Below are 21,888 nucleotides of genomic sequence, written 5' to 3'. Positions count from 1 at the left end.
TAGATACCAAGAAATATGTGAAGTCAATTCGACGTAAATAAAAATCAAATAAATTGATCTTCAATAACTCCTTTTATGTCAAAACTTCCATCTCAAGCAGGAAATATCTATACTCCATCTTAATGCCGAGATGCTAAATACCAAATATCAAATACCAGATATCAAATTCCAAATTCCAAATTCCAAATTCCAAATTCCAAATTCCAAATTCCAATTCCAATTCCAAATCGCTAAACACCCTCGCTATGCTATGCTATATCCCAACCTTCTTAAAACAATTATCGTAGGACGCCTACCCATATAGACTCTCCCATGCAAATATATTGTGGTAATATCGCAGTGAATGTACCTAACCCATCCAAATCTCTATATAGTGTTTCTATCCATCCAACTTAGCGAATGCAAACGCCCATTTTATGTACCATTTGTCCCCCTTTCTCACCCCTAAATTGGTGCACTATCTCTCCTCTCCACTCCAGCTCTCTCATCCCTTGCACCTTCCTTCGCCCTATCTAACACTACTCCCCTTATCAACCACCTCTCCATCTCTGGTACTAGCTCTCCTATCCTAAAAGGTTTAGTAACAACACTATCCATACCCGCCTCTTTCGCTCTGGCAATCTGCTCACTCCTTGCATTGGCCGTCACAGCTATTACCGGTACTCTTCCTTTAACTCTTCCTTCTCTTTCCCACTTGCGTATCTGTCGTACGCAAGTAAGACCATCCATTATTGGCATTTCTAGATCCATTAATAAAATATTGCATGGAATACCTGACACGCCTTCTGGTAGACTTGTGGAAAATGTGGATTTTTCGAGGAATTCAAGGGCTTCTAGACCGTGGTTTGCGACGCTTACAATACAACCTGCGCTACGAAGTTGTTTGCTTAGGACCTAATGAATAGTTAGCATCAAGCTCTAAAATAAAGAGCGTGAAGAAAACTCTACTTTTTGATTGACAATGTTATCTTCTACGATTAGAATATGTTTTGGTGCTGAAGAAGCCGGACTTTGAGAACGACGACTTCTTAAAGGATGGCGAGTAGGGCCTTTAACCCGAGCAAGGGAATTATTCGTAATGATATTATTTTGCGCTTGAACATCCATTTGAGGAACAAAAGAATCCTTATCATCAGGCGGGTCACAGCGGCGAGTTCGAATATAAAATGCAAAAGTACTTCCAACCCCTGCTTTTGAGGCGACACCTATTTGACCACCTTGAAGTTCTGTAAGTTCTCGAGAAATGAAGAGACCGAGACCTGATCCACCATATTGAACATGTGTTCGCGGTGAGGCTTGCGAAAATCTTTTAAACAAAAGATTGCGTTCCGTTTCATCGAGACCGCGGCCACTATCTTGGACTTCAATATGAAGATATACAATCTCTCCATCTCCCCATTCCCCCTCTGGCGTGTTGTCTTTGTGAATATTAGTTCTTGAGAGGTAGACAAGACCTGGTGTGCTAGGAGGCTCCAGTGCTGCGCTCACTGTGATGGCAATGTTCCGTTTTGGTTGAGTTTGTGTGAATTTAATCGCATTCGTAACAAGATTGATAAGGACCTGTACTAATCTACTTGGATCCAGTTTAATCCAGTCAATATTGAGTTCTTCGAATGAAGGTGATACATGAAATCTTAGCGCGACATCACTCTTCTGCAATTCTCCATCAAATATCTTCAGTGCATTTTGGATGATAGGTAATGGCTGTACTTCGGTAGGAGTGACGAATAACAAATCGGAATCCAGCTTGCTCAGCGTGAGAATGTCATCGATGATTCTTTTCTGATGTTGAGCACATAGTATAATCGTCGAAGCTGCATCTGCGTATCCATGAACTGCCTCTCTTGGAAGAATGACATCATTAGTTCCTCCATCAAATTCCTTGACCGAAAGTCCGATCATGTCTGCACATTGAATGATGGCTGATAATGGATTCCTCATTTCGTGTGATGTCATGTCAATAAAGTTCTCTTGTTGACGCTTCAACTCAATCGCTTCAAGCATTTTCCGTTTCTGAAAATCTTCGGCCCACTTCTGTCGACTGATATCAGTGAAGCAGCCCAAAACTCCAACGACAGTATCATCTGGCGCCTTTTCAGGATAAGCAGCAGCTATTATCCAGATTGCACCATCAATTTCTTCATCCCCGATTTTATCAGCCCCCTTGAAAAGTGCTCGTAACCGGATTTCAAAGGAGACAGGTTCCCCATCCATAAGTTTTTTCCATTGCGTATCGACAATTGGCCAATCTTCCTCCATGATTACCTCGTGCCAGCCCGTATTAGTAGCGATATCTCTATCTAGTTCCGTTAAGTTATAATAGAGTTCGTTAGCATAGATTAATTTGCCATCAACGCCAGTGTGAAACATCCCAACGGGAGCTAGATCAGCCATTTTTCTGAAACGACTTTCAATCTCCGAGGCTTCATGAGCTTGAATTTCGAGTTTCATGGATAGTCGATTGCGATCTTGGTAAGCATGTTCGGCAGCCATTCGACCACGTTGGATTTCATCTTCGACCAGTACTGCCGCAGCCATTGAAGTAGCTAGTTGTCGACTGAGAAGTTGTATGAACAATCTATAGTCATCATCATATTTTCGTCGGGCATTGAGTCCAATGATAAGAAACCCGAGAACGGTTTCTGTAGTAGCTCTAATTGGTAAGAAAACAACTGTATCCCATGCAATAGTGCCCTGAAGAGCAGCAGTCAAAGACGAAGGAATAGTGCCGTCTTCTCGATGTAAGAGCGTAGGGCAATCTAACTTGACAAGGTCGCTAAAACTGGGTAGAAATTCCTCCATGGGGTTCTCAGAATTGATATGTTTCGGTACATTCTTCCCAGCATCAGGAACTCTAACAGATCCTTCCAGTACCCAGTTGGAGTTGTGGCTTAACGCTGAAGATTCTGAAAGGGTCTCGTTAACGTCATTGCCGGCTGAGTATAACAAAGCAAACGGCAAATCTGGATGGTCTGGTTCAAGCCCTCGTAGAAGCTGCTGCCAAAAATCCTTGGGTTCTCGAGATGAAGCAATGAACTGGCCAAGTCGTAACAAAAATATCATTCTACGATCTGCAACTACTTGCCTAGTAGTGTCAAATACAGGATTGTAACTGCAAATTAGATTAGTGCCGGTCTCAGACTAAAGTAATAAAAATAGATATCCCGACTTACAAAGCAATATGGCTGCCGTAGCTGTTGCAACTGAACGGTAAAATCGACAATGAATAATAGGTCTCCTCCAGGTATCCATATCTTTCGATAAAGAACCTTGCATCATCCATAGTTGAAGCTTTACCAGTTTTATACGCTTTATTGAATGAATCGCTAAATGCGTCTTCAACTTCAGCCCATGCCTCCGAGAAGGTTTTACCCATCATCCCCGGATGCTTCTGTCCTGTGACTAACATATACGGTTCATTGTACATCATAACTCTGGATTGGCCCCAATACATTGCCGCAGGTCTTGGGTCTGACATGAGAAAATTGCACATTCTTCGTAGCTCAACTGGCCAAGAATCTATGGGGCCAAGCTCCGTACATGCCCAATCAAAACCGAGGAAGAATCTGACATGCGGTGACAATTCAACTATCGTATCTGGCGCCAATATATCGAATGGGCCAAGTGTCGTATCTCCCACTTCAAGTACCTCTTTCAAAGTAACTGGTTCTTGTGCTGGTGGAAATATTGAGATTGTATCTTCCCGATGAAGTCGATATGCCTCTAATTGAGATTCGAGTGAGGATCTAGATGAATCGTCAGATTTTGATATGCGTTGTGCTTTCTGTGGCGAGAGAGTTTGCGATCGATGGATGGTAGGTTTGTCCCCGATAATGTCTATCCTTCCTCCTACATCTCCAGCAATAACCCTCCATCGATTTCTCATTGTCTGCGCACTCCATCTCACTCCACAATACAGTGTAACAGGTATTTTTCCATCGCTGAAATCGCCTCCTGCCCACTCTAAAAATCCCCTGTGTTTTTCATCCTTTGTTGCCACGCGCAGATCAAGAGATTCCCCAACTTTGCTTCCCAGCACTTGTAATTCTTTCAATCGCGGATTCGTATATATCGGCGTTGTATCGCCTGGGTTCGTGAGGTCAAGTATAAAAACGGCTCTTTCGTCTGATTCGAGTAATTCGAGAACTCCTATACTGCTTAAATCATCTTGCGACCCGAGAGGACTTGAAATTGGATCCACAGCTGCCGAAGTAAACTGCGCCGAATCTTTTGATTCATCATCTGCTGAGGAGGTTATGCCGAGACCTTTGAGTATTGACGGCAGATGTTCCATTGCAAAGTTCTACTGTCACCTACTTAAGTTGTATATCTTTCTGACTCGGGCGACAATTCTGGCCAAACACCTAATCTCAAGCCCTTCCTCCCTTCCAGCCCAAGCAATCCAAGGGCAGGGCACTCGGCTCTGGTCGAATGGAGAATCGAGACTTTATTGATGTGTTATGGTGGGGTAGTTTCGTTGCTCTGTTTGGGCAAGTATGATTGAAGATCACAAAACAAGGAACACAACGAAAGGTTCTGATAAAACAATAGCGACATCCCTACAGGAGTAACATAGTGGTAGACCGTTGTAAGTTGTGTAGACTGCGATGAATAAGAGGGTGAGTTGCACACTCCAAGTCGTGTTCTTTCTTTAGTGGATTCGCTTTCTGGGGAAATTTTGACACTCTTTCCGGAGAGAACATACAAATTTCAAAATTCTTTTGTACGCAGTGGATACGAACGTGATAGATAGAGTTTGACTAGACACAAAACCGTATATATCAAGAACTTCTCTCAAGGTTTTTGGGGGGGAAAACATCAGACGAAGCAGAGAAAGAACGGATACATTTCCGACGGTATGTGTATCAACCAATCCGACAAGTGATCGGGAGTTAAAAAAGTCAAAAAACTTGCTAACTTTGCTTGTTCTGTGGGTCGGTTGCAGTTTAGTAGAATGCAAGGAAAACGCGAACGTTATATCTTCATCCAATTATTATCGCAACCGGATCTCGTCCCCATGGATTGGCGGTACATGCGGCTAACTTTACCATCCTCCCTTCGTTCTCAAAGGAAGATCAAATGCCAATTGCAATTGCGACCTGACAGTCGTTGAATGGGCAGTGCAATCATCTTTCAATAGGTCTTGCCTCTCAGTACCTAGGTATATCAATGAAGAAGTGTGTGTGTAACATGGAGAGATCAGTTGGGATATCAATGTTTCAATGATGATTGTGCAAAAATGAAGCAAAAGATTGCTAATATTTCGACGGTATAAGATGCATGGTATTTCTTTTTGGATTGGGAAATGTTCTGGTTTTGAATTGAAGATGCAGAATTTGGAATCGAAAATCTTGATATATATCGCCGCAGATGTGGCTGGTGTCGCCCAAGTTGATAAAGATTTTGTCGATCGATATGTAGCACAGCCACCCGAGAACCTTTTCGAGAGGTTGACCTGTCTCAATACATCTCTTTTATTGTCCGTCTTGCTTCGAAAGTATTACCGGTGCGCTTGAGGCTGCGAGGGTGACTGGTACGACATTGTTCATTGTGAATTGGTAGAGATGCTAGGCCAGCTCTCCAGCCCAGGTATTCTGCCCGATAAATAAAAATGAATGTACAGATAGACATGCATCTTTTTGACAGGGCAGGCTTGTTAAAGAGTCGTGGTTAGAGTTAGATATAGTAATGAAAAAGATGCGGATCTATGACGAAGGTATCTATTTATGGACAATATAGTGATCCCGAGATGTTTGAATATGAACACCTTTATCTCAATTGAATTCCTCAATAAATGCCACCATCTTCTCGTGAAACCAATCTTCTTCCTGGACAGGAATTGCATGCCCATCACCTTCTCGAATTTCTGCTCTACCTGGTTGAAGAAATGCCATAAGTTTCTCGCCGTGAGGGAACGATATAAGTCGGTCGAGTGTGCCACTATGTGGGATGTTAGTCTTCATTCGGTCATCAGATCACCGAATGTATCAGCTCATCAATTAATCAAAATACTTACTGCATGACTGCGATTCTGTCTCTTCCTACTTTGTCCCCTAATTCTTTCAATTGCGCAGGGCTTTTGTGGTGCCAACCAGCAGCAATAGCCTGGAGCAGAAACCCGAATGTTTTGAAAGCTTTAGGATCGAGTCGTTTAGTTAATTCGGCAGCAGCAAAGCGCTCGTAATTGGTAGAGAAGTGTGCGTAGGGGAAAGGATGACCTGGTGGTGGTTCAACCAAGGGGGTTGATTCCAAAGGCAGATGGGCTATTTTTTGATGTTAGGTCTCTAAAGCAGAGGAAGTAGACTTGTGATAATGAAGAGAAAAAAAAAAGACGGATATGAAGTGTATCACAAGGGTAAAGAAAGTAACAACGGACTAGTATCTGGTAATGATAGCCATGACGCAGGAAACAACGACAACGATGCATCCAAAACAGAACGATCAAGTGGCTTGGGGACAAACATCATAACTCTTGTGCGCAGATTTTCAAAAAAGCTGGTTGTGTTTTCGATATAGGGCGCTGTGGAAAGTAAGTTGAGAGTGGCAATTCGATTTGGTATCATCAATGCCTGTATAGAAGATTATCGAATGAGCCTTGAACGATGCAACTAACAGGATATTTGGAAAACTTACCAATTCTTGTGCAATCATTCCACCCATGCTAACTCCGGTGATGTTAAGCTGTCTGTCCTTCGTCCAACCTAAATGGTCGAGCAGCTCGATACAATCCTTGGCCATTTCCGAGGTAGAATATCGTGTGATGGGGGTGTCGGATCCGCCCATACCTCGATTATCAAATACTAACGAGGAATATTTTTCTCCTCTTTCATGACCGAAATACAGAGTTTGTCTTTGCCATGTTGACTTGTTAGAGCCCAAGCCCATAATCCACTGGATGAAAACTCTAGATTAGCATGTTGACGCATAATCACGTGACCCAACTGAGGCCAAGTTTTGTGTGTAAAATCAAACGCTTGCGGAGGTGCAAACATTGCCAGAGATAAGGCAGAGGAACGAACAGAAGTGTAAGCAACATTCATGTACTAGTCTTAACACTCTAGACCTGTGAGCTATCCATTCTTCGCTCTCCGGTCGGCCATGCACTTGCATGTGATATGCGTTACACCAAGGTCCAAGATTGTCCACTCACCACAACCTTCGTCTCTCCACTGCCATGAACCTCCCAGTCTATTTTGAACGGCCCTCCTCTACCGACTCCAATTGGCAACTTCCCACTCTGCGTTGGGGTAAGTCTCCATATTGTATCTGGGTAGGATTTATGGGCGAGGATTTCAGCCACAGTTGGACGTTTATCAGCAGGTGGTTCACTGGAAGAAATTGAAAATTAGTTCTTATTCCTTTGGAGAAATTTGACATATCTTCGATGCTTGGGGAATTGTACGTTTCACTCATTGTGGTTCGAGGTGGGTTTGAGATGGCTTGGGTTAATGTTAAATGTTGTCGATGTGTAAATGGAAGGAACCCTCCGCCGCCCCCAGCAGCGAATCGGAAAATACATCATGTGATCTTGCTCAATCGTATCAAAATCACTTGATCAAAGTTAAAAAGGGTTGAAAGGTTTAAAAAGGCAATCACACCATCATTTCAACTGACAATTATCAGAACCCTTCGATTTGGCGTATTTCACATGATTTCGATCTCAATCAAAAGATTTGGTGATTACGGACCATGTCCTGAAACATTTTCATTACTAGTTATCGCTTTCTGGCATATGCATAGCGTTTCAAGAACATATATATGTGTGTATGTCTTTAATTGTTTGTCGTTTTCGCAAAATGTACATGGTTATAGTCGTCTACCTGTTCCTTTGACTTGATCAAGGTCTTGATCAAGGTCTTGTTCTTGTTCTTTCGGAATTGGCATCTAATCTCCAAGCAGAACGATCATATGATGCCGGCCATACACCATTTTTTCCTGGTGCTAAAATACCCTTGGGGTCAAGAGCGTTCTTGATCTTCTCGTTCAACTTCATCTGGGCATTATCATTCCAGCCGTAAGTTTCTGCAATCTGGTCCATTAAGGCAATATGAGTTCTATATTCTCCCCACCCGTTATCGGCACAAACTTGAATGAGCTCACGAATAAGCTTGTGGGCACGGCGTTTCTGGTCCTCATCTTCACGGTCAAACACTAAGCATATGATATGATGCATCTCGCGCATACCGATGGTGAATGTTCCAATAAAATCGAAACCCGCCTCTAGTGTCATCTTTTGAGTGAGAGCATACTGCTTGCTTGCATCTTCACCACTGATCTTGGAGATGGGTGAGAAGAAAAGATGAGCACCATTGGGTAGCCAGTCTACCCAGGAAAGCTCATCAATTGTTGGAATACCTTGTAGGGTTTTTGCACGGATGTGAAGAACGCACTTCTCCTTGATATCTTCTGGAAGGAAGAATTTGGCACCCTCAATAGTTCCAAAAGCATCCTTAACGACTTGCCAGAGGACATCGCGTACAGGTTTGGGGCCGTATAAAGCTCCATAGAAGTTCCAGCGCCCAAGGTTGAGTTCCTTGGCTATGGCATCTAGTTCTTCTTCATTAAGAGGGCGATCAACATCGTAGTATGATTTCTTGGTTCCCATTACTGCTGCGTCAAGCAGAATATGTCGGATTGAAGGAACGTTCTGAATGACCATCTGTAATCGAAGTGGGCGGATGATGTCAACGATCTTTGGCAAATCGGTATCCTTTGGGAAAGTAATGAGATAAGGTTGATAGCCCCCTGGATTTGGCATAAGCTAAAAAAAAATTCGGTCAGTATATATTCGTGGCTCAACGATAGAGGCATTCATATCACCTACCCAAATGCCCATCTTCGTCACAATACCAAGGTTGCTTTGTGAAAAGATACCATCGTTGTATGGACCGAAACCATAAGGAAACAACTACAATGCGATGAGCTTGAAATAATTTGAAGTTGCGCCCTTAGACTGAGCATACCTGCCAACACTTGTTTCCTGGCTGTTGATCCAAACTTCCGCCCTCAACTGTTGGTTGCGTTGGATCGGGTAAAGCACCCATGCCTGTTCTGATGAGCTCTCCGGTAGGAAGCACGACCTCGAGACCGCAATGCATCATGAAGTGATCTGTTTAAAGCATAAACAAGTGTCCCATTCTCAGATGCAAGATATCACAAACCTCCGTATGGGGTATATCCTACACCACGCTCAATAGTGTTTCCAACGACAGATCCACCACCCAAATCCGGTGTGTCAATCCAGAGTTGATCGTCTAGCTTCTTCTCCTTCAGGTAGTCGTATAGACTGAAGAATGTTACACCTGGCTCTAATAGCGCATAGGCTCCTTCAGAGTTGACTTCTAGCACTTTGTTCATGTTTTTGCCCATATCCAGGCCGATGCTCCCAGGAACTCTTGGAGCTGCTCCTCCATACCCTACATTTCTGCCAATTGAGAATGGCCAAAGCGGGATCTCATAATCATTACAAAGTCTAACAATTGCCTGGACTTCCTCGACGTTACGGGGTGCAATGGTGGCGGACACGACAAAGTAATCTTTGTCGAAGAGGTGGTACATATCGTGCGCTTTGGAAGGGTCAGTATAGAGCTCTTTTGTGAGCTCTTCTTTCTTTCTGATAATGATGACATTTTCAGCACCAGTTGTTTGCTCAGCATGAGAAATGAATTCTGCGAACTTCTCAGAACTAGTTCCCGGTGGCAGGGCAAGAGGGTCATTCGCTGCTGGTGTTGTGGCTGCATTCGGCACACGAAGGGCGAGAGGGGTATCAGTGGTAACAATAGACGCCGCCATCTCTTTTGATCTCGAAAGAATGCGGATTAAGATGTTAAAAAATGTGCCTTGAAGAAGAACGGGGGGGGTCAATGCAAGAAGTAGCAAAGATTGTATACGCCGCTCGAGATATATATATATATATACTTTGAGAAACACAAAAGTGCTTTCAGCCTCCCGGGCTTGTTGTCTTCTCTGAGCCTGTCTGCAAACCACTAGATAGAAGAAGTTCCTATCGAAGAGGCATGATCTTCCGCCAAATGTTGCCTTTCGGGTGGGCCACACGCGGAGCAACCCTCAATTGGTAGATAGCGACAAGCAAGCGGTAGTGGGGCTATTCTCTGAAACGTATGGAAGAAACTCTGGGAACAGGCGCTGACGCCTGACCGTCGATTGGACACATTGTTACGGGAATTTGGAGTTAATCCATACATTGAGAAGGTGACAAGGAGGATTTTATGTGGCACAAGCTTTCAGATAGCCTTTGAACCACGCGATTTACATGCACTACCGACATGGCGATACTACATTACAAAAGTTTCATGTTACATTTCCCTCGTTCTGAAGTAAGCAAGACTCGGTCCACAATAGCTCAACGCATTGTGGGGTGCTAGCACAGCTCGTTTATATTATATATGGGGCCGATGCCCGTTCTCATACGTTGGTGGGGCTATGCACTCTGCGGGATGAAGGCGTAGATTTACCAAGTGGGAACTTGCCAATTTAGTGCCTAGCTTTCCGTTCTTTTTCCTTGTCATAATTTCATAGTGAATATGGAAGCTGGAAATCTCCATCTTACTTCTCACGAATGGTACACATCCTTGGCATTCTGCTTCCCATATAAGCCGATTCGACATGTATTAATCGTACCAAAAACACAGAGAGTCAGGAGCTGCTTAATTTTCGGAACGATGAAGATGTTCCGTATTCCAATTGCGGGCCTGACACTCTGGCCCTTGCAGCTTTCCTTGCAACCCATCAAGGGATCCTTGGAAGTTGCAGTACTCTGCATTCTTGAACTTAGCAATAATGACTGACAGCACTTTTCCGAGTCAATATCAAGGTCACATTTGACAGAAAAAGTAACCTTTCTCCGGCTAGGAGAAAAGAACTGGCATATCAAGATCACTTCATTTTCAAAATTCTTTATTAGACTGGGCTATCAATGTTCTTGGTCATGAATTGAGTCACAATGATGAAATACTTACTATCTATATCCACTCTAAATTCTCCCAGATCCAAATGACCTTTTTATATCATCCCTTCAAATTTCGAAATAATCGTGATTTTATAAGGAGTTTCGGGTCTGGAAGGTTTGATGCTGCGCTGCAGTTAATTCATCCAGCTGGAGCCTTTCCCAAAGGGAAAACCCACCAAAAGCAATGCTAGTGCGAAATATGTCATGGGATTGTTGCAATTTACTTGAATCCATATCAAATGGACCCTTCTTTCAAGGTCTCATTATTTGTTTGTAGATTTAACTTTGATGTGTGGGAATATTCGGAACTTCTAAAAGGACAGCCGACTTTTACTGGGTAGTGTGTAATTTCCGTAAGCAGTTCGTCACAATCTTTAATATTCGAAGGTTTCTGATCAGTGATCAGTCTCCACATCTCAACTTCACTTACGTATATGGTACATCAGTTCTTGATCCAATTCTGACACGGCCCCAATGAAAACCGAAGACCATTCCAGTAACATCTCTTCACACACGCCTAGCCCCATCAACCGCCACAGAAGTTCCTATCGCCATTGTTGAGAAGAATTTAGGGTACCCGCGATAGGCTCACATCTCGGGATCGGCTCAGCTCTACTTCGTGTAATACTTTCCGCCACCGGGGAAGAGCCTTTCTGTTGGATTTATCATGGTGTCTACTTGAAAGCAAAGAAGAAAACATGTAGTACGAATTGCCTCAAAAAAGGAACCTACCAAGAAGTGCCGCTCATCAACATTCATAAATTTGTACTTCCCATTTTCGGGCCCCTAGTCAAAACTCTGGTCAACATGCAGACACTGAACGAATAAGTAAGTTTCAAATTTGTACCCATCATGGAGATCCTCTCTGGATCCCAGACTTTTGCTCCCTATGTAGAGTGTTACTTTTTCACTCTTTATATTACTTGAAGAAAGATAGGGAAAGGTCCATATTTCAAATGAAAACCCCATTCTTCACAACAATTTTTATCCTATTAGCAAAAGTTTGTTGACAAATACCGACACTGCACGAATTATCTATACCAAGAGCAACTTAATACTTCAACTGTATCGGAATCACGTCTTAGGCGTACCAGCCCACTGGAATGATGGGTCACTTGTCAGCTTTGGGTCCTATCATCATCTTGGTGATGTGGATTGAGACATTCGCTGCAGCTGTTTTTGTAGGGCTGCGGATGTACACTCGATACTACATCGTTCAAGCTACGGGATATGATGATTGGCTTATTGTCGCCAGTCTTGTGAGTGCCAATTGGTGACCTACCTTTGGTCAGACTCAATACTAATGAATAAATTATCATAGATCTTGTTCGTGGCATATACCGCTTTCTGTACGGCGGCAGCCATCCAAGGATTGGGGTCTCATTTTGCCGACATCACGCCTGCTCAGTGAGTTATCTCAACCCTCATAGATTAAATACCGCATGTTCAATTCAATTTGAATATTGTTATTTCTATGTCATCATTTATTTCTTGATGCAGGCCTGATACAGATACTGCACTAAGTTATATGAAAGGGCAAGAACTGATTCCTGTACGTACTAGATTTGTCATGTCGAACAAGATGGAAATCGCTGGCCAAACGTGCAATATCATTGCCATCGCCACCAGCAAGTCCGCCGTAGCTGTCTTTCTTTTGCGTCTCGTCGTTGTTCCCTGGCATAAAGTCTTCCTTTGGGTTTGTATTGCCAGTACAGTTATTGTCTGTGTCTCCTGCGCCACTCTCGACTTCTTCCAAAGTACGCCCATTGCGGCAGTGTTTGATCCGTCATTACCTCACACTGTCAACTTCAATTTCACAGTGAATGCGATTTTCTCCGGAAGCTATACAGCAATGATGGACTTTACTCTGGCATTGTTTCCATGGTACTTTCTAGCGCCTGTTCAACTCAAAAAGAAGGAGAGATTAACTATTTCCTTCGGCCTCACGTTGGGTGTTTTGTAAGTTTTCCTTAATCGACAACTGCGGAGAACTTTTTGAACTTGTTGCTGATGGAAGCTTCATTTAGTGCGGGAATATGTGGTATTGTTCGAGCTATTGAGCTAGGAGGTTTGGCATCTCGAACTGATTATACTTGTAAGTTTTCAAGCATCCTTCACTAAAGAGTCACCATGATGTCAAAGAAACAAAGTTCACACTGCTCCATAGATGATACAGTCCCTCTCATTCTCTGGGGTTCCAGCGAACTTCTTGTCGCTATAGTATGCGCCTGTATCCCCGTTCTTCGTCCACTCTACACGCGACTCCGAGGCCAAACAAAGTCTTCCGACGAAGGAAGTGGTCCCTATCCCAACAAAAGTGGAGGTAAGTCAGGAGGCGGATATGTATTGAGTTCATTGCGTCGCGATGAGTTCTCCGCGAATGAAAGGGGTCGAGTGGGTGGAAGATCAAACTATAACACGCAAGCGGATAGTGAGAGGAGTGAGCGGGGGATGGATAATGGAAGTGATGAAAGTATATTGAGAGAGGCATGGAGATTTGGGATCAAGGAGACAGTGGAGGTTGATGTTAGTTATGGGAGGGAGGGCGATGAGGAGATTGGTGTACCGCAGGGCGCGAGCGTGCGTGGAGGGAGCAGTGACGCGAGAGGGGGAGAGAGGGCCCCAAGTGTGCATGGCTTTTAAAGCCCATCAATCTGGGAGATGGTTTGGGATCGATATGATTTTCATGGGCGGATAATGATGATTAAAAAGCCTTGAATATACTACGGTACTGGCTAGCATTTGGGGGTTTGCATAACGATGCTGTGGCGTCTAATGGTTACGTATTTATATGGTTCACTAGAGATATATACATGTATAGATGGTTTAAGGGGCGATATAAAGATTCCATAAACGAGCAATCGAATAGTTTTTCTAATTCCCGACCGTTCATTCACCTATCCATTCATACATTCAAATCGACCACATTAATGATCAAATGGTTCAAAAAAATTTCTAACAAGAAAACCAGAGCTGAATTGTAATAGCACGGTTCGCAAACTGCTCAGTTCACGAATTCGCCTCAGCTCAGGATCGATCTACATAGATCAAGTCATATGAACGGACCAGGTAATCACGTTGATCAGAGGTTCCCACCCCTGCAAAGAGAGTTTCGGGAACTAAAAAGCACTAACGACGGTACGGAGCGGCTTGGCACAGGGTAAGGAAAGGTACTAATTGGACATGAGGATGCCGATGGATTTTGGATCTCGATTATCGAATTTTTAAGGGAAGAGTTACAGTAGATTCAGAAACTAAAATAATAGTTTTCGAATCGAAGGGGGTTTTGTTTCAATAAATACTAGGTAGTCATTGTTTATTTACTATTTATGGCATTCAGAAATTCCTATGCTTAAATCAAAAGGAGGTGGGTGGTCGGAGCGGATGGTGGGAAAAGTGCGCAACATGAATAAAATGCAAAAAAGGACATACAACAGTGGGGATTCGCTGGTGGTCACCCAGCCAACTACTAATCCACCGATCTGAAGCTTGTGTATGGCAGAGCGGACGGGATGCCCAATTCTCTTCAGTCTATGGTCGTATGTGACAGAAAGGGCTTTTTTAGAAAATATATACACTGATATTTGGAATGAAAGGTGAATGATCACTTGAGGGAACGTTGTTGATGGGGGAATTAGTGAGAAATACATGCTCCCATGCTCCTCCTCCTTTCGCACTATCCAAAGGAGAGGAAGATGGGAAAAATGAAGAAGAGTGAAGTAGGATTTCGAGTCACACGAACAGACAAAGAGTTTCCCTAACTCCGACCAGAAGACTACCTCACTCCTGCCTCCCTAGTTCATTAACTATAATCTCGAGGTGGGCCCGTCATTGTTCCATCGGAACATACCCTCATGCACAAACCTATCGTTCTCGACTCCTCGCAAAAATCACGGTTCAATTTCCATTCCCTGCACCACCCCAACTCTCGAGCCGTTGCAGTGGGTCTCAAAATATCAAACCATCAAGGCTTAAGTATCCACGTTCGTAGTGACCGTTACACCCGCGAGATCCGGCATCCTGAAATCCGCTAGGACCGGGCGTCGAGAGTGGGGATGTGGAGTTGGAACACCAGCGTGCACCTTGCCCGGAAAATTCAAACCGAGCCCCCTGTGCTGCTCAGTGCTTGTAAGTATACTATGGCCACCGCTCTTTATATAGAGGGGTTCACTTACCAGCTGAGAACCCTCCCCAACTGAATTGCTAAACCTATTTCTTCGAGGTTTTGTCAGCATTACTTTCTTCCGGGATATCTAAAGTTGAATCAACCCTGTTGAGTGTTATTGAGATAAGAGTTATGCGCAGGAAGGTTTAGCACCGTATGGGTGGTGACTATGGGTCTTTCAATTGGTAGATAAATCATTCAGCCATGATAGCCAATCAAATGGCAAATCCGTACCTTGAAAAGGATAGCGAAAGGATGCAATTCTGGGACGAGACAATACTGCTGATGCTTGGTTGGGAGTGCCACAAGCGTGTCGGTACATGCAAACAAAGGGGAAGAAAATGGGTGGCAGGAGGGAGAAATTGGTGATATTTTCCTTCCCCATGTGAGTTTTCTCAATTCGTTGTGTTATTTTTGATTCAAATTTCACATCCTAAAACTCTTCCTCACTTGCAATATGAAAACATCAGAAAGTGACCAACTTGGTCAAAATCCATATAATCCAATACATAACTTTGTAAACACAGCACGCATAAACAAAAAAAACAGCAACGACCCAATTTGAAGAAACCCTTGGTGCTATTCCCGATCAAGTCAGTGCAAAGTCCTCCGTCTGAAGGTTATCCTTCATGATTTCTCCATCCATGATCCCGTGAACATAAGCTTCCCCAATTAACTCCCATCTATCTTCTCCAACACTCCTTACCACAGAAGGTTGGACCATTCCAAATATAATGACTATAATATCCCCGGGTAATGAATGCCCAGGTACGAGACCTACATATCCTTGTTCTGATATGAACGGTCTTCGATTTTGCTGATAACTCATTGCATTTTTGTACGAAGCATATGCAGCCGTTTGAACACATCTTATATGCTCCTCAGTATTTGCATCAAATTCTTCTTCGCTCAAATGATTGTCCGTAATACTTCTCGCGTTATCGGAATAGAGTTCTATACTGCGTCGGAGATCGTTGTAGCCCATTAAAGAGGTATGAGAAGCGCGAGTGCGGAATGTGAAGGAGTCGGTCTGGTCTGCGCAGGGAATGCGCCAATTGGCTCCAAACCATTTCATTTCATCCTGCAGTGGCGGGGATGCAGTATCTTTTGCAATTAAGGTCTGAGCTTGCTCACAGAAATGTGTTGTTTCGTCAAAATATCGCGTAATATTAGCGTGGATTGCTAGGTATTCGTCGGTAGTGCGAGATATGATACCCTGTCTGTTGTCGACAGTGAACAAGCTTCCAATCATCATAACAGTATCGACTCTAACACCTCTTAGTCCAATTATCCTTGGATCTTCATCTTCCAATGCAGACACAATCGAGAGTTCGGATTGGCCCGAAGCAGAAAAGAGAGCCGTTTTCTTAGTCTCACAAGATGGTTCTAGTAGTGTGTTCGTGAAATCCGGAACCCAACTAGGAAGAGCTTTCAAAGTTTTGGTTTGCTGATTCCATGCCAATAAATCCCCATTGTTTTGTTCCAAAAGTTTTCGAGAAACAGATGTGAATATCTGTACTGTCTCTTCATCTGAATCGATGTTGGTATATATAGGCTGGATGTCTAAAGATTGGGTATCGGATGCCATTCCTAACAATCCATAAATTCTATCTCGAGGATATCTTGCCTTTCTGACTAGATTTTTGGAGGCCTGGATACAACCTCTTTCTAACAGTTTGACAAGAGGAGACCCGCCGGACTTACGATGGTGTTTTCGCGTCCCCAAAAGTCGGTTTAGACTGATAGGAGCAGTACTTAGACATCTTGAAATCTCTTGAAGAATTGGCGATACAATAGGATCATGAGCTGTTTCTTGGAGGCCGTATGTGTGAATAATCATTGCAGATTGCATGGCAAAGAAAATCCAAGCTGCTTCGAACCAGGGATGAAATGGTATAGTCTTTTGACCACATGTTATCATCAGTTCTTTGCCAAGGCAAAATTCCTGCATGATCCAAAGTCGGTTCCAATAATCTCGACTTCCTATTTCGTGCCAGCCGAGAAATGGGAAGTCAAGACCAGTATCAATAGCAAGTTGATACAGCGAGCGTTTCACTTTAGCAAGCGGATCGTCTATTTTTGGGCGGTTAAATCCATATCCTTCTTGATCATCTCGAATGTAAAATTCACAATCTCTCATACTATCCACCGTAACAGAAAAAATACCTGCATCGTACGCAGCTTGTCCTATAGTCAGAGCCGCGTCCATGGCCTCGTCAGTTCTAGGAGTCCCTTCGCCCAGAAATATATCCACGATACTGGCACAACTATAGATATCTGTCATCAGTTTGATTTGTTCTCCCTTCTCTTCTGGATCATTCTGGTTGATACATATTGCATCTGCCCAGAAAACCATCGGTTTTGTCTCATGCCGAAATGCCTTCAGAGCTTGTTCCAAACTAATGGTAACTTCGACTTCTGTCTCATCGATCAGAATTTGTGCTCGAGGAAGATCAGGGTCTCCCCAGCAGTAAGACAGAGCATGATAATCTGGGGCTTCTCGTAAAGAAAATACGTGTAGAGTGCAAGAAACTGTGGTAAAGTCAGTGACTGCGATAAACATTGTTGTGATCATCCTCCCAATTACCTGTATCAAGTTGCTTAGGAAGCCTATTTGACGTTGTCAGATCTATGTGGCTTCTTGGGAGGATATGTAACTCTCGAATTTGATGTTCCTGGGAATTTATAGGACTGTACTGATAAAATGCCATCCTTTCAAGATATCAAATACACCAAAAATAGGAATAATGGGACAAGGACTCTATTGCATCTGCGACTTGAGATTTTCGTTGAAATACATCTTACGCTCAGCTGGACACCAAGGAATGCCAACCGAAACCTCGCAGACGCCTCATTCCAATCGTTGTTACCAACAACTCAGCTATGCTACTACGATTCACCTTGGACTCGCTGTATTTGGGAGAATAGAGCTATATTAGTGAAGGTGGATATGGGTCAAGATGCTTGTAGTTGATGGTGATTGAGAACCTTCCGTTATCAAGCAATCAACGATCAGAAACGATGGAATCAAACCGCATCGACAATACACATAAGAACTGTTGCAGCCAACCTGGGTGCCCGAACCCCCGCCTCGATTGCACTTGATCTAAGACAATGGATTTACTGTCCGCTAGAACGTGCCTCTTATTACCGTTTGGCAGCACGAGACCATCGTAGCCTGAGCCATTGTATATGCAAAAACATCGCGTAATAATGAAGAGAAATTGTCCTGGTATCAATAGCGAGTATCAATCAAACCCCCGTGATACAATTCCAGGAGGCGAATTTGTCAATCGACCTGGCCATCTTGGATATCTGCTGTAACTAGATTCGACTACCTCTGAGAAGTTCAGTCAAGAATCACTTTTTTAAAACCCAATTAAGCGGCGTAATTTTGAGACAATTAAGTTATGACCGTGAGCCAGGAGAATGTCAAAAGGGTTCAAGAGGTGCTTTTATTATAATGCTTCCTAATAAGCTCCCGGTGAATGCTTTCAAACGTAATGTAAATAAATTTTGGCGCCAGTTTCGCCGCTGATGGAATGAAGCACGGATTATGTAAGCACTCCGTCATTGACTGTCTCTTCGTAAACATCTTATTATTGTTGCTCTTTATACACTTGTAATACAAGTTGATGCAATGTATTTGAAACAGAAGTAAAGATGGGTCAATCTCAGTCTGGTACCAGTGATAAGTATGTTACAACACAGCAGCTGAGTCATGAACTGGTAAGTTAAGGATTCATGAAAGCTCCCCTCTCGAATCTCGAACCACTTCCTTTGGAGAACTTGTAATAACTGCTGTTCAAGGCTCGGAAATTCGAAAAACGTTGCTTTACACCCCTCGAATTGTTTTCATTCAAGGATGTCTTCAAGAGTCTTGCGGATCATCAAGATGGAGTCGCATATCTCAAAGAAGATACCATCGCACGATTCCTGGAGATTCCGGATATACTAGGCGCTTCCCCGATTATATTCCAGATGGTATCCTATCTTGGTGCGTTTCCATTTGGTCAGGATGCGCCAGCAGTCTTGGGGTTTGAACAGATGATTATGGTGGTAGTAATCATGACGGAAAGATATCAGAGGGTGTTGAAGAAGGGCAGCAGGGACCGGGCAAAGCTACTATTTCGAAGTCTGGCGGTATACGACAGAAGGGAATCTCGCGCAGGGGTTGAAATTGAAGAAGACAAGGCGGACACCACACCTCCGCTAGCAGAAGGAGATGGTGTTGTCAAAAAACATGCTGCAGGATTCGCTATCGATGAAGCTGTGAATGATGACGATGAAGAGGATGATGATGATCTTGCTTTAGCTGCGCTTGAGTCACTGGATGCTATTGAAGTATTTCGTCACGGAGATCCGCCCATAGCTCAAGCTACGATTCCATCCGACAATCTTAAAAAATTGATCATGCTGCTCCTATTGGTAGCACCATTAGGAATCCAAGAGAGTTTAGCTCACCACAACGAAAGACTCGCCAGTTCACAATTAGAAAGTCTTCGGAGAACAGCGGACAACATTCTTGCAGCTTTTGTAAATGTGGAAAAATTCCCCGGCGTTAAAATACATCAATTCAACACTGTGATACCCATTTCATTGCCTTTTGTATTTCATGGATTCAATGCTCTGTTCGAACACTTTTTGTTCTCCAAGAACATTGATTTCACAAAACGAAAAGATTCTTCAGAAGCACCGCCCCCATTGCCTTTGAATGCTGAATTAGATCAGCCTCTCCTTCCACAAATAGGTGAAATACTGGATCTTAATGTCTTGTCGCAACTTTCCTTCTTTCTTCCCGGAGATTCCCTCTTCCGTCGTCTTCGACTGCTCTATTCAGGTGGCGATGCTGGATTCTCAATGGGTTCTTTCGAGACAAGAGTATTCAACTGGCGTGCACCAACTATCCTTTTGGTCGCCGGAAACAGAATTGAGGATTCTCCCACTGGTGGTCAGGAAAGAAATTTTGCAGACACATTGCCGCCCAAAAGATTTGCCAATAGTGGCAAATCATCTAGAGTTGTTTTTGGAGTTTACCTCTCACAACCTTGGAGACAAACTCATAAAGAGTGTTTTGGAGACACCGACACACTACTTTTTCAACTCGAACCTGTCCATGAGGTCTTTCACGCTTCGGTAATCAATAAGGATTATGTGGCATTCTCTAAACCCCCATCAGCCCATCCATGTTTATCTTTTGGGTGTCCACATCCCAAAACGAAACAGACGGCCGGACTATCTACTCATGTGAATCTCGGCGCCGTCTCATTATATCTGGATTCCTCCTTTGAATTTGGCGTTTTCACACACAACTATTCATCTGGAGGAGGAGCGTTCCACAACAGTGAAACCAGACGCACAGATTTTCAGGACAGATTTGAGATCGAAAGTTTAGAAGTCTGGGGTTGTGGAGGCGATGCTGAGGCTCAAAAACAAAAGGAGATGTGGGCTTGGGAAGAAAGAGAGGCGGAGGCGAGGAGGAAGATTAATTTAGGAACTGGTGATATTGAAGCCGATAGGGCGTTGTTAGAAATGGCGGGGCTTATTGGAGGGAACAGGAGTGGTGGTTCTATGAACTGATGGGTTGAGTTCGGAGTTTTGGAAAGCATTGAGTATGAATGGATCGGGATTTATGAAGCATGTATGGCGTGGAAATGTAAACATTTGGAGGGATATGTTCTTGCGAGACTGGACAACTTCATTCAAATAATATATCTGAATTCCAGATGCTTTGGATATGAAGAACATTGCAATTTTACTACATAAATGACCCACGACCAATGCTAGAATAATATCGATAAATGAATGGAGTTTGTACAATTCCGTAACCCATAACTTATACATATCCGATAACCACACCAAACACCAAATTTCAATGCTATACTTCCCATATACATCCGTTATAGTACGCAATCACCACAACCCTCATTTCTTTCCCCACACCAAACCGCTCATCTGTTCCATGACTCCCCCCTTTGGCTTCTCCCCTTCCTCCGCTGGCGCATCCGTTACCACAGCCTTTGGCGCCGGTCTTCCTTCCGCTCTTCTCCTTCTTTCGTCCCTCGCCCTCCTCATTTCCTTCTCCTCCTCATCTCTGGCCTCCAATTCTCTAATCCACGCCTCATTCTTCTCTTTAGCTTTTGTTTCCGCCAATACTCCCTCGAATTCCTTGCGCTTCTTACGATCGGAGTCCCAGTACATGGATCCGGCAACCATAGCTAAGAGGGTGAAACCTTGCGCGTAGATACGTGCGCGGAACATGCGTTGAGTGCGGTTGTGGTCGCCGGCTCGGATGGAGCGGGATGCGCCGACGAGGGCGAGGGAGGTGAGGATACAACCTGGGAGGGGAATTGGTTAGTACAAGAGCATCGAGAGAAAATAAGAAGGAGAAGAGAGGTGATGTACCCAGAGGAATGAGAGGCTCTTCTTTGAGACGGCGGGTTAATTTCTGCCAGCGATTTTCTTCATAGAAATCACTATCAGGCCATTAGCTATGAATGAGTGAGCAAAAGCTTTTGATAAAATTGGCACATACGTATCGCCATCGAAAGACGACGGCAATGGAGTACTGTTCGACATATTTCTTGATTAACACGTCTTTGCGATACTAGAATACCTGATAGATGGTGAATATGTGAAGTTATTGATGTTCCAAAGCTTTATCAAAAGCTTTGCCCCTCCAAATGCATCGAATCAGAATGCAACCTTAGGTCGTGATATCATCGGAATTTGAAGAATCCCTGCAAAAAATAAT

The 21,888-nt window shown here is 43.6% G+C and overlaps 7 protein-coding genes across 8 annotated transcripts; 2 read left to right on the top strand and 5 right to left on the bottom strand.

Moving 5' to 3' along the window:
- On the bottom strand, nt 1-4,796 carry BCIN_01g00280 (hypothetical protein). Its single transcript, XM_024690149.1, has 3 exons — nt 3,174-4,796; nt 949-3,112; nt 1-894 (listed from the first exon to the last, which is right to left on the bottom strand). Exons 1-3 carry the CDS (start codon nt 4,292-4,294, stop codon nt 445-447), a joined length of 3,735 nt encoding a protein of 1,244 aa, XP_024545917.1. The 5' UTR covers nt 4,295-4,796; the 3' UTR covers nt 1-444.
- Nucleotides 4,797-5,657: 861 nt separating this feature from the next.
- On the bottom strand, nt 5,658-7,488 carry BCIN_01g00270 (hypothetical protein). Of its 2 annotated transcripts, none has more exons than XM_001545556.2 (6): nt 7,403-7,488; nt 7,151-7,328; nt 6,634-6,891; nt 6,377-6,569; nt 6,017-6,263; nt 5,658-5,940 (listed from the first exon to the last, which is right to left on the bottom strand). In XM_001545556.2, the coding sequence occupies exons 1-6, from the start codon at nt 7,411-7,413 to the stop codon at nt 5,775-5,777; spliced, it is 1,053 nt and encodes a 350-aa protein (XP_001545606.1). In that variant the 5' UTR covers nt 7,414-7,488; the 3' UTR covers nt 5,658-5,774. The 2 variants fall into 2 exon arrangements, with proteins under 2 accessions (XP_001545606.1, XP_024545916.1); XM_024690148.1 differs by having other exon boundaries at nt 6,463-6,569.
- Nucleotides 7,489-7,674: 186 nt separating this feature from the next.
- On the bottom strand, nt 7,675-10,355 carry BCIN_01g00260 (hypothetical protein). The gene is made up of 4 exons (XM_001545555.2): nt 9,162-10,355; nt 8,964-9,109; nt 8,825-8,908; nt 7,675-8,761 (listed from the first exon to the last, which is right to left on the bottom strand). The coding sequence occupies exons 1-4, from the start codon at nt 9,790-9,792 to the stop codon at nt 7,850-7,852; spliced, it is 1,773 nt and encodes a 590-aa protein (XP_001545605.1). The 5' UTR covers nt 9,793-10,355; the 3' UTR covers nt 7,675-7,849.
- Nucleotides 10,356-11,405: 1,050 nt separating this feature from the next.
- On the top strand, nt 11,406-13,896 carry BCIN_01g00250 (hypothetical protein). The gene is made up of 5 exons (XM_001545554.2): nt 11,406-12,228; nt 12,291-12,376; nt 12,533-12,928; nt 12,997-13,064; nt 13,137-13,896. Exons 1-5 carry the CDS (start codon nt 12,073-12,075, stop codon nt 13,610-13,612), a joined length of 1,182 nt encoding a protein of 393 aa, XP_001545604.2. The 5' UTR covers nt 11,406-12,072; the 3' UTR covers nt 13,613-13,896.
- A 1,601-nt stretch (nt 13,897-15,497) lies between these two features.
- Nucleotides 15,498-17,985, bottom strand: BCIN_01g00240 (hypothetical protein). The gene is made up of 2 exons (XM_024690147.1): nt 17,722-17,985; nt 15,498-17,666 (listed from the first exon to the last, which is right to left on the bottom strand). Exons 1-2 carry the CDS (start codon nt 17,843-17,845, stop codon nt 15,724-15,726), a joined length of 2,067 nt encoding a protein of 688 aa, XP_024545915.1. The 5' UTR covers nt 17,846-17,985; the 3' UTR covers nt 15,498-15,723.
- A 753-nt stretch (nt 17,986-18,738) lies between these two features.
- Bcrtc5 lies at nt 18,739-20,859 on the top strand. The gene is made up of 2 exons (XM_024690146.1): nt 18,739-18,863; nt 18,945-20,859. Exons 1-2 carry the CDS (start codon nt 18,798-18,800, stop codon nt 20,712-20,714), a joined length of 1,836 nt encoding a protein of 611 aa, XP_024545914.1. The 5' UTR covers nt 18,739-18,797; the 3' UTR covers nt 20,715-20,859.
- Nucleotides 20,860-20,866: 7 nt separating this feature from the next.
- Bcrcf1 lies at nt 20,867-21,855 on the bottom strand. The gene is made up of 3 exons (XM_001545550.2): nt 21,670-21,855; nt 21,540-21,610; nt 20,867-21,472 (listed from the first exon to the last, which is right to left on the bottom strand). The coding sequence occupies exons 1-3, from the start codon at nt 21,711-21,713 to the stop codon at nt 21,060-21,062; spliced, it is 528 nt and encodes a 175-aa protein (XP_001545600.1). The 5' UTR covers nt 21,714-21,855; the 3' UTR covers nt 20,867-21,059.
- Between the last annotated feature and the right edge of the window lie 33 nt (nt 21,856-21,888).

Source organism: Botrytis cinerea, chromosome 1 (assembly GCF_000143535.2).
Source record: "Botrytis cinerea B05.10 chromosome 1, complete sequence".
Taxonomy (NCBI): domain Eukaryota; kingdom Fungi; phylum Ascomycota; class Leotiomycetes; order Helotiales; family Sclerotiniaceae; genus Botrytis; species Botrytis cinerea.
The sequence above is the reverse complement of the archived record's forward strand: the minus strand, read 5'-3'. Positions and strand labels throughout refer to the sequence as shown.

Bases quoted from the DNA above. Each gene is read 5' to 3' on its own strand.
- BCIN_01g00240 (XM_024690147.1), bottom strand. From the start codon at position 17,845: ATGGCATTTTATCAGTACAGTCCTATAAATTCCCAGGAACATCAAATT. The intron at 17,667-17,721 runs GTAATTGGGAGG...ACTTTACCACAG, and splicing joins TCCTAAGCAACTTGATACAG to TTTCTTGCACTCTACACGTA.
- Bcrtc5 (XM_024690146.1), top strand. From the start codon at position 18,798: ATGGGTCAATCTCAGTCTGGTACCAGTGATAAGTATGTTACAACACAG. The intron at 18,864-18,944 runs GTAAGTTAAGGA...CTGCTGTTCAAG, and splicing joins AGCAGCTGAGTCATGAACTG to GCTCGGAAATTCGAAAAACG.
- BCIN_01g00280 (XM_024690149.1), bottom strand. From the start codon at position 4,294: ATGGAACATCTGCCGTCAATACTCAAAGGTCTCGGCATAACCTCCTCA. The intron at 3,113-3,173 runs GTAAGTCGGGAT...TCTAATTTGCAG, and splicing joins TACGGCAGCCATATTGCTTT to TTACAATCCTGTATTTGACA. The intron at 895-948 runs GTAGAGTTTTCT...ACTATTCATTAG, and splicing joins ATAACATTGTCAATCAAAAA to GTCCTAAGCAAACAACTTCG.
- BCIN_01g00260 (XM_001545555.2), bottom strand. From the start codon at position 9,792: ATGGCGGCGTCTATTGTTACCACTGATACCCCTCTCGCCCTTCGTGTG. The intron at 9,110-9,161 runs GTTTGTGATATC...TGCTTTAAACAG, and splicing joins AGGATATACCCCATACGGAG to ATCACTTCATGATGCATTGC. The intron at 8,762-8,824 runs GTAGGTGATATG...ATTTTTTTTTAG, and splicing joins TGACGAAGATGGGCATTTGG to CTTATGCCAAATCCAGGGGG.
- BCIN_01g00250 (XM_001545554.2), top strand. From the start codon at position 12,073: ATGATGGGTCACTTGTCAGCTTTGGGTCCTATCATCATCTTGGTGATG. The intron at 12,229-12,290 runs GTGAGTGCCAAT...AAATTATCATAG, and splicing joins GGCTTATTGTCGCCAGTCTT to ATCTTGTTCGTGGCATATAC. The intron at 12,929-12,996 runs GTAAGTTTTCCT...AGCTTCATTTAG, and splicing joins GGCCTCACGTTGGGTGTTTT to TGCGGGAATATGTGGTATTG.
- Bcrcf1 (XM_001545550.2), bottom strand. From the start codon at position 21,713: ATGTCGAACAGTACTCCATTGCCGTCGTCTTTCGATGGCGATAC. The intron at 21,611-21,669 runs GTATGTGCCAAT...ATGGCCTGATAG, and splicing joins TCGTCTTTCGATGGCGATAC to TGATTTCTATGAAGAAAATC. The intron at 21,473-21,539 runs GTACATCACCTC...TTCCCCTCCCAG, and splicing joins AGAGCCTCTCATTCCTCTGG to GTTGTATCCTCACCTCCCTC.
- BCIN_01g00270 (XM_001545556.2), bottom strand. The intron at 6,570-6,633 runs GTAAGTTTTCCA...TCTTCTATACAG, and splicing joins GAATGATTGCACAAGAATTG to GCATTGATGATACCAAATCG. The intron at 6,264-6,376 runs GTCCGTTGTTAC...ATCAAAAAATAG, and splicing joins GCTATCATTACCAGATACTA to CCCATCTGCCTTTGGAATCA.